Here is a 10,693-nt window from a genome sequence, read left to right as displayed (position 1 = left end):
CTTGCTTTATGAAGTCCTGGTGCCTAAATAATGTCCACACACACCCACCCAGCGTCTTCAGTTTTAGGAAACCTATGTAACACCTGGCCAGGGGCTGCAGGTGAGAAAAGCCTCTGACACATTTACAGTCATGTGTTTATTAATGTGCACTGTCCAAAATGAAATACAAATCTGTTGAAAGTAAAACATCAGGTACAGAGCGTTAAACATCTTAATGTGACTTGGAGATCAACAGGTGAAGGGAGGGGCACAAAAGGAGAGGGGCTCCAGTCACAGCTCTCCAGTGAGCAATGTGCTGTCATTCTCACGTCTGTGTTTATTGACTAGAAATACAAAAAAAATCAATCAGTGGAGGAGGAGGTTTAAATGACACTTTTGCACAACATTAAGATTTGAATATACAAACATTATAATGACTTATTATATTTACAAGCCTGTCCAATCAATCAATTAACAATTATCCACCAAGATGTCTAAAACAATAAAAAAAAAAAAAAAATCAACTATAAACCACAAATCAGCCAAACATGTTCTAAACACTTTCAGGTCAGAGTTTGTTTCTGAGAAACTGGCAGCTCAACCTCAATAGAAGAATCAAGTGACCACAAAGCAAACGCAGGGAGGAGCGGCTCAGTGAAGGTGGAGCTGAAGGTGTGCAGGAGTGTCAGTCTGTCAGGAGAGACTCTGTAGAAGGACAGAGTCCCAGCAGAGCAGTCCAGATACACTGCTACTCTGTCAGATCCACAGGGACAGACAGAGATGCTGGTGTCCTTCCTGTTGTGTCTGACAGAGTAGCTGTTACCATGATCAGAGCACCACAGACTCCAGGACTGATTATTGTCTCCAAGCCGAGAGTCATCACCACTTCTTGTGATTCCTCTGTAAGTCACTGCTATAGAAACCACTCCACTCCACTGGACCTCCCAGTAACATCGCCCAGTCAGACCTTCTCTACACAGAACCTGAGGCTGTGTAAATCTGTCTGGGTGACGAGGATACGGCTGCCACTCGCTCACCTTCGTCACCTTCCTGTTGTCCTCAGACAGACGGAGGTATCTGTTCGCTGTGTTTGGATCCAGTGTGAGATCACAGGCATCTGATGGGGAGAAGACACACAACACACCTCAGAAAGCATCATCCACTCACACTCTCTTGGCTCTCATAAGGTTATTATAGTTTTGCATTTTTCATTAGTTTTTATTGTTAATGTCATTTTACACTTTGTGTTTTCAATTTGAGTTTGGTTTGAATTCATTTTTAAAGAGGATTTGCTTGTTTAGTTTATTGTTTTTAATGCTTATTTTTTTGTTGAGTTTGTAAGGCAGATTTCATATCCACCCAAAATACAAAGAAAAACAAATACATATCAAAAATTAAACGAAGCATTTCCCTCTTATATCTCCCTCTCTTTTTCTCTACCCCTCTCTGTCCTTGCCTGCCCCCTACCCTCATCATACACACCCTCTTACACACACACACACACACACACACACACACACACACACACACACACACAGCAAAAGTAAACTACAATTGATTTGCTTTCGTAATTTTTTTCTTCTTCATATTTTCTGTTATTTTGTTTGAGTTCCTGTCTGGTTCTTTCTTTCTTTCCACATCTGTTCAGTCCTGTCTTCTCCTTTTCTAATATGTTTTCTAATGTTGTCACTCTCTGCACTCGACTTCTTCACCTTTCTTTCAATAATAAAAGAAAAAAAAATACCAGGCTTATGTATGAGGGAAATCGACAGAGGAAAACTCATTTTTCTCTGTAATTTTAAAGTTGTTTTTTTTGTCATTGTAGCTTTGATTGGACTCAGCAGAGAGAGACAGGAAAGGCCGGGGAGAGAGAGGGGCCGCCCTGCAGCAAAGGGCCTGAGGTGGGATTCAAACCCACGACTCAGCCTGGACAAGCTGGAGCTCTGCAGCACGTGAGCTACCAGGACGCCCAGCTTTCTGTCATGTCAGCTGATTTTAGCTGCTTTTGGAAACACACACACACACACACACACACACACACACACACACACAAACACACACACACACACACACACACATACACACACACACATATATAGTTTCAGCTCGTTCCCATTTTCTCTAAAGCCTGGTTTGGATTTGTACTGAGTGTGTGTGTGTGTTTGTGTGTGTGTGTGTGTGTGTGTTTGTGTGTCTCAGTACTCACATCCTCTCAGGCTGTCAGCTGGAGTCCAGTATTCTACATGTTCCAGCCTGTAGGGATGAACACAAAACCATCATCCTCTTCATCATCATCATCATCACCTGCAGGTCAACTCGAGCACATGATCCCAACACACCTGTGGCTGCTCTGATTGGCTGATCTCTCTCTGTCTGTCTGTCCAGTCCTGAGGCCACTGAGCACTTTGGACATTTCCCAGGAAATGCTGCCTGCACTGACTGTGTCCAGCACAAGAACCAAGCAACCAAGCTGCTCCGCCTGGACTGACTCCACCCCTCTGGGACTGACTCCACCCTCTGCTGACCTCAGAGGACTGACTCCACCCCTCTAGGACTGACCCCACCCCTCTACTGACATGAGAGGACTGACTCCACCCCTCTACTGACCTGAGAGGACTGACTCCACCCCTCTACTGACCTCAGAGGACTGACTCCACCCCTCTACTGACCTCAGAGGACTGACTCCACCCCTCTACTGACCTGAGAGGACTGACACCACCCCTCTACTGACCTCAGAGGACTGACTCCACCCCTCTACTGACCTCAGAGGACTGACTCCACCCCTCTACTGACCTGAGAGTCTTCAGGCTGCAGTTTGGACTCTCCAGTCCAGCAGACAGCAGCTCCACTCCTGAATCCTGCAGCTGGCTCTTACTCAGGTCCAGCTCTGTCAGATGGGGGTTGGACTTCAGAGCCGAGGCCAGAGAAGCACAGCAGCTCCTTGTCAAGCTGCAGTCCCTCAGTCTGAATGAAAAATAAAAAATAAAAAATAAACTATAAGACCAGAAGAGTGCAGATCTGTGGCAGGCCTCCCTCACAGAGCTGTGTCTGATTGGCTGCTTGTCTCTGAAGAGCAGCAGCCTGACAGGTGGAGCTCAAACCACTTCCTGTCTTTTAGGAATGGAATGAGTCTTGTGCTGTATCTTCATGCAAGCATGGGCTCAACATTTTTCTCCAATCAGGACGCTGCATAACGGAGTCAACACCGGTTAAAGGGGATTCAAACTTCACCAGGGGCCTCATGTAAAGGGTGTGTACGCACAAAAACGTGGTGTACGTCCTTTTCCACGGCAAAGTTCAGATGTATGAAGAGTGAAATGAGCGTGGAAATGTGCGGTGCTTCACGACAGCTATGGATCCTTTGGTGACACCTAGAGGTGATGCTGGGAAACTGTTGATAATGTGAAGACAATTAGGGCCCTATCTTGTGCCACCCGCTACCCGCTGCCACAACCCGCTACCCGCAAATTGCGGATTTAGGAACTTCCGCTATTCCTAAACGGTATCTTGTGCCCACGCTACCCGCTATCCGTTATGCCGACTCCGTCATTTGTGCCTGGAGGTGTGTCTGTGGGCGTGTTTCATGCGCTATCCCTAAAGTTGCTATCCGCTATCCCTAAAGTTTGGGCTGTTACGAGAGCGCGCCCAGGCGGCTTCAACGCGCGCCCCGACGGAGCCTCGCCACGCACACGGTCGGACTGATACCGGGACGCCGCCGGAATGGACTGAGTATATTACTCATATAGACTGTTTAGAGGAAAGACTGTTTTAATTGGACACTTACGCCAGCACGTTTTATTGTTTTATCATAAGCCAGCAGCTGTGCTATATTTTTATTTTTAATATTTTATTTGCCCAATTTAACTTGTCAATAAATTAGTTTACACATAGTTCCACCTCTGCCTCTTGTGTGTGTGTGGTGTGACCCGGGGATTTTACGCCTATAATATAATATGTAATATGTATATAAAGCCAACTTGCTTTAGCCTCAGTAGAAGCCCTGAGAAAATCTACCTCCCTCTCTCCATCGCGGGTTTAGGATGTAGGATTTAGGATAGCGCATCCTGCCCTTAAAGGCAATGGCACCTGGCACACTGATTGGTGTAACTGGCGTAACGGCCAAAACAGGCCTATGCATAATATAGCGGGTAGCGCAGGTGTTTTGCGGATAGCGGGAGGTGCACAAGATAGCAACTTTTGCAGGGGAACGCCTCTTGCGCAATGCTAAATCCCTAAATAACGGGTTTAGGGACTTTGGCACAAGATATGGCCCTTAGTCCTCTGAGTGATGTGCACATCCGAGACACATGAACAATTAGCACTGATGAATAATTAACACACCCACATGTCTGGGATTAGATTAGTGGATATAAAAGCATGCGCAAAGTGATGAAAATACCCTTAACAACAATGGCTGCTTTAGCAGTATTAGAAGACAGTGCCGGTTTTCCTAATGTAATCGGAACTATTGACTGCACACACACACACACACACACACACACACACACACACACACATTGCTATAAAACCGCCATCACAGGTAAATTTGTTTATGTCAACAGGAAGGAAGGAGTAGTAACATGGAGGGGAGCAAGGCAGTAATTTGGCCTAGGGCACCAACATAGGCAGAGCCGCCACTGGCACCAGGGCTCAGTCCTGATCACAGCGACCGGTGTTCGAATCCGACCTCAGGTCCTTTGCTGCATATCATCCCCTCTCTCTTCCCTGTCTATCTCTACTGTGACTATCAAATAAAGCAGAAATGCCAAAAAAAAAGAATAAACCCATGTGTAAAGTGTAAAATGTCTTAATCAGCCTCACCTTTTCCCCGGCGCATTTCTGCATTCATTTACAGCAATAGTGTGTGATCCGTGTAAGTGGTGTATAAAATTAACAAGCAATTAATGAATGCACATCTTACCCGGGAGGCCATTCGGCCCAGAAACATTTGATTTCAACCATATAAAAGAAGCAATCACAGGGACAGGGAGGGGTCAGGTACTCCAACATGTTCACTCAATTCCAATTTAATTCGGATGTTCAAAGGAAATGTGCTTGGATTCATGTGTACGCACAGATTCATACATCTTGATGTTTTTGTGCGTACAACGTTTTCTGGATTTAAGTGTCCGCCATGTTTCAGCAGGAAATCCACGCAAGTCTTTGTACACGAGGCCCCAGCTCTTTTTGATAGAAGTCATGTGGCTCTTGACAGAAACTGAGTTTCAAGCACACAAAAACACTCAAATCTAAATTAAGAATAAGGTTTCTCTCTCTCTCACAAAGCACGCATGCATCCATGATACTGAACCTGACCAACCATCCTCACAAAAACTAAAAGAACCAGCAGCCCCGACTTTAAAAAAGCACAACATATACTTCACAGCAATATCAGCCTTATAGACATTTAGTGCTACTATATGATTCAAACAACATCCATATATTTATGGATATCATCCTAACAATATCCTCACAATATCGATATCACGGTATTCAGTCAAAAACACGGTGACAGTCGACTGTGTTCATTAATTACCACAATAAATATCAGATTCCCACAGACGGAGGTCATTTGGACCCCTGCATGTTGAAATAATGTACAATATCATCACAAGTTCACAGTTTTTCACTTCAACACACAAGGATTGTGTGAAAATACAGTTTGACAACAATTTGAGATGTAAGCCTGTAAAACTCCTGTTCAGCTAACAGAATATTACATGTTCACACATCATTAAAAAGTGCAGTCTGACCTGAGAGTCTCCAGTCTGCAGTTTGGACTCTCCAGTCCAGCAGACAGCAGCTTCACTTCTGAATCCTGCAGCTGGTTCTTACTCAGGTCCAGCTCTGTCAGATGGGGGTTGGACTTCAGAGCCGAGGCCAGAGAAGCACAGCTGCTCTCTGACAACCTGCACCACCTCAATCTGAATAAAGAATAAAATATGTAGCTATAATTTCCAGTGTTTAGGATATTGATCTGTCAGAGATTTTTCAAAATATTCAAAAAGGAAGGAAAAAAACAATGAAATAGTTATTTTAACAGTTATATTATTAATAATAATGATAATAGTAATTTATATTTACATTACACCTTTAAAGCAAAGTTCCAAAGTGCTTTACAAAACCATCAGAGTAAATGAAAAGATAAAGAAAACACCTGAAATGAAAAGACATCAAAATATTAAAAACACAAATAAACAGACAAGGAAAGCAAGACATGATAAAAGGTCCAAAATAAATCAATTTCAGTGCTAAATACGGTAGACGTGAAAACAGCCATAGGTCCGTCCATAAATAACAAATGAATGGCTCAGTGGAAAGTCCTCAGATGCCTTCAGTCTACCATCTTCTCAGAGTAAAACTGGAGAACAAGAGGTTCTGCATCACATGACACCAGCACCCAGTCTCTGGACCAATCAGGGCCAAAGTTATGAGCATTTCAACAGACTGACCAGGTGATGGCAGTAGAGGTGGGCCCATCAATATATTGATATAATATGGATAGTGTGATATGAGATCAGATATCATGTGGGATTTGGGATATGGTAATATCTTATGCCATCAGTGTTGTCCTCTCCTGCTTTTAAAGGCTGCATTACAGTAAAGGGATGCAGTTTTCTCAACTTATTAGACGCTCCTCGCTGCTCTGTTATTGGCCTCAGCCTGCTCGCTCATCATATCCATATTACTAATGACTGTTTAGCACTAATTTACACTTTCATGAAAGAACTAACAGTCATCCTAACAATATCCTCACAATATGGATATCACGGTATTCAGTCAAAAACATGGTGACAGTCGACTGTGTTCATGTGGCTCAGTCTGAGGGACTAGAGACAGAAAATATCCTGAAATATACAAAATGTTCATTTGGCGTGGTCGTCTGTCAGCCTGCAGACTTTAAACAAAGTTTTGCATGGGAAGTAGGTGAGCTGTGAAAAAGTGTGTGAAGATGATCAAAATAATAATCAATGAAAAACAAGAGGTCCTAAAGGTTTAGTTGAGGTTCAGAACAGTTCCAAGACAACAGTTACCATGAGGGAATGTGATCAGGATGGTAAAAGTTGGACATATCAACTCCATCCCATCAGGCCTAATCTGTGAAAGATACCAGAATGCACTGATATGCCCACATGGGATTTTTGTCCCTGATGATTCATCAAAGAAAATATTGGAACCTTTGTGAATCCACTGTTGGACCAAGACCTCGATGATGGTGTCCTCTATACGTTATGTGGAATTAGCACAATAAATATCAGATTCCCACAGACGGAGGCCATTTGGACCCCTGCATGTTGAAATAATGTACAATATCATCACTGAAGTTTACAGTTTTTCATTTCAACACACAAGGATTGTGTAAAAATACAGTTTGACAACAATTTGAGATGTAAGCCTGTAAAACTCCTGTTCAACTAACAGAATATTACATGTTCACACATCATTAAAAAGTGCAGTCTGACCTGAGAGTCTCCAGTCTGCAGTTTGGACTCTCCAGTCCAGCAGACAGCAGCTCCACTCCTGAATCCTGCAGCTGGTTCTCACTCAGGTCCAGCTCTGTCAGATGGGGGTTGGACTTCAGAGCCGAGGCCACGGTTTCCCAGTGAGTCTCTGAGAGTCCACAGCCAGAAAGTCTGTAATTACAGATTTAATGTCAAGTCTGTGATTTTCTTGTGTTTATATAGTGTTATATTATAATAATATTAAATTGTATTACAGGATACAAATTTTTTGAAATGCGCTTCATGTGTAATATCAGAAGAAACCAAGCAGTAGAAACCTGATGCTCAAGTTCAATTACACAGCAAAAACTCTGATTTTGAAGTATTGTAGGGGTGAGCTGCTGTGGGCATCACCATCATGTTGCCTCCTTTTTACCCTGGACTGCCTGAAGTATATTTTTTCTGACAGAATCAATCCTTTATCCTGAATATTTAGAGAACTACATATCTTTATTGTATTTCTGATGGTGTCAGGTATGGAAGCAGCTCTACACTGTTTGTATAATGTTGATTTCACATCAGGACTAACCGAGCCTTCCTGCAGTTCCTCACAGCTGGGATCAGTCTCCGTCGTCCCTCATCTGATGTGTTGTACACCTTCAGGTCCAACTCATCCAGAACCTCCTCTGACATCTGCAGCACGTAGGCCAGAGCTGAGCAGTGGGTCTCAGAGAGTTTCTTCTTTGATCTCTTCTCTGACTTGAGGAACTCTTGGATATCCTGATGTACTGAGAGGTCGTTCATCTCCATCAAACAGTGGAAGATGTTGATGCTTCTGTCAGGTGAGACACTACTGGTGTTCATCTCCTTCAGGTTTCTGATGACTCTCTTGATGTCTTCTGGTCTGCTCTCTGTCTGACCCAGCAGGCCTCCCAAGAGCCTCTGGTTGGACTCCAGTGAGAGGCCATGAAGAAAACGGACAAAGAGGTCCAAGTGACCATTTTTGCTCTGCAGGGCTTCAGACATGACTGTCTTCAGGAAGATATCCAGCGATGGCTTTTTGTGAACACCTTTATTCTTGCGTGTTCTCATGACTCTGGCCAGTACCATTGTGTTCCTGTTGGTGTAGCAGTGGAACATGTAGACTGCAGTGAGAAACTCCTGAATGCTCAGATGAACAAAGCAGTAGACTTTTCTCTGGAAGAGCACACACTCGGTTTTGAAGATCTCTGTGCACACTCCTGAGTACACCGAGGCCTCTCTGACATCAAGACCACATTCCTCCAGGTCTTCTTGGTAGAACATCAGGTTGCCTTTCTCCAGATGTTCAAACGCCAGCCTGCCCAGCTTCAGAAGAACTTCCCTGTCAGTCTTCATCAGTTTCTGCTGGCTCCTGTCATGTCTCTCATTGTACTTGTGCTTCTTCCTCTGTGTCTGAACCAGCAGGAAGTGTGAATACATCTCAGTCAGGCTCTTGGGCAGCTCTCCTCTCTGGTCTGTAGTCAACATGTGCTCCAGAACTGTAGCAGTGATCCAGCAGAAGACTGGGATGTGGCACATGATGTGGAGGCTCCTGGACGCCTTGATGTGTGAGATGATTCTGCTGCACAGCTCCTCATCACTGGATCTCCTCCTGAAGTACTCCTCCTTCTGGAGGTCAGTGAACCCTCGCACTTCTGTTACCCTGTCGACACATGTTGGAGGGATCTGACTGGCCGCCGCAGGTCTGGAAGTTATCCAAAGGAGAGCCAAGGGAAGCAGATTCCCCTTGATGAGGTTTGTCAACAGCACATCTACTGATGATGTCTGTGTGACATCAGACACGACCTCATTATTCTGGAAATCCAATAAAAACCTGCTTTCATCCAGGCCGTCAAAGATGAACACGACTTTACAGACGGCGAGCTTCTCTGCTGTGACCGTCTGTAATGTTGGATGGAAAACACGGAGCAGCTGGAGAAGACTGTAGCGCTCATCTTTGATCAAGTTCAGCTCCCGGAATGAAAGCAGAACCACAAAACTGACATGTTGGTTTTCCAAGCCCTCTGCCCAGTCCAGAGTGAACTTCTGCACTGAGAAGGTTTTTCCAATGCCAGCAACGCCCTGCGTCACAACTACTCTGATGTGTGTGTCTTGGCCAGGTAAGGGTTTAAAGATGTCCTGGCACTTGATTGGAGTGTCACTGAGGGTCTCCATCTTGGATGTCGCCTCCAGCTGCCACACCTCATGTTGGGTATTAACCTCTTCCCTCCGTCCCTGTGTGATGTAGAGCTCAGTGTAGATCCTGTTGAGGGGGGTTCCACTTCCTGCTGCAGCAGTTCCTTCTGTCACAAATTCACATCTCCTTCTCAGACTGATCTTATGCTCGTCTAAAACCTCCTGCAGACCGCCGTTCACTGGACTGGTTTGACTGGGTGTCCACAGTCCAGGTCTTGTTCTGGATCTTTCTCCACACTGGGGACAGGCAGGATCTCCTGATGGATCAGACTGGTCCCAGTATGAGGTGATGCACCGTCTGCAGAACCAGTGTCCACAGCTGGTGGAGACTGGATCCCTCAGGACCTCCTGACACAAAGCATAGCAGGACAGCTGCTCCTTCACATCACCTCGACTCCTCTTCCTGTCCCTGTGGAGATGAAAGCAGTTTATGTTTAGACAACATTACGTTTTAACTGAAATCTTAAAATCTTTTATAAAATGTCATAAGTGGTCTCTTATGTCACTTTCTGTGATTACACTTACATGGATTGCAATATTCTAATATTAATGCAATTAAGAAAGTATTTACAAGACTAAATGTCCATGTAAGCAGCATGACATCCACTTTGAGTTTTTGCAGCAGATTATGACAAATACAGCAATCCAAGTGCTTGACAGCTCATGTTTTTTGGATTTTTATTCTCAATCCATAAAAGAAAAGTTGACCAACAACAAAAGCAAAAAATCTCCACAATACAGCGTGAGGAGAAAACTCACTGCAACAAGCTTTCAACAAGCAAAAGAGGACAACACCCCCTTAACTAAACCCTGAGATTAGTCACCATTGTTATGACTCCAGTGAAGACCCTATTAGGGCTGAACGTTTTATCATTTTCTGATCGAAATTGCGATTTCAGACAGTCCGATCTTGAGATCGCAAAAGCTGCGTTTTTTTTTTTTTTCAGCGCTCCTGACTGACTTGTGTCAACTATTTTACACATACATGCCGTCTCCCTACCATCCCGCCGTCATGCCCTGTCAAGCTCACCAATCAGAAGCGGCATGCTAGGCGA

General features: G+C 44.3%; 1 protein-coding gene across 1 annotated transcript; it reads right to left on the bottom strand.

The window, feature by feature from the left end:
- Window positions 1-531: 531 nt before the first annotated feature.
- On the bottom strand, window positions 532-10,465 carry LOC115369189 (protein NLRC3-like). The gene is made up of 5 exons (XM_030065756.1): window positions 10,448-10,465; window positions 8,011-10,016; window positions 7,443-7,613; window positions 2,781-2,943; window positions 532-1,094 (listed from the first exon to the last, which is right to left on the bottom strand). The coding sequence occupies exons 1-5, from the start codon at window positions 10,463-10,465 to the stop codon at window positions 543-545; spliced, it is 2,910 nt and encodes a 969-aa protein (XP_029921616.1). The 3' UTR covers window positions 532-542.
- Window positions 10,466-10,693: the final 228 nt, after the last annotated feature.

Source organism: Myripristis murdjan, chromosome 12 (assembly GCF_902150065.1).
Source record: "Myripristis murdjan chromosome 12, fMyrMur1.1, whole genome shotgun sequence".
Classification (NCBI taxonomy): domain Eukaryota; kingdom Metazoa; phylum Chordata; class Actinopteri; order Holocentriformes; family Holocentridae; genus Myripristis; species Myripristis murdjan.
This window is presented reverse-complemented; position numbering and strand designations above follow the sequence as displayed.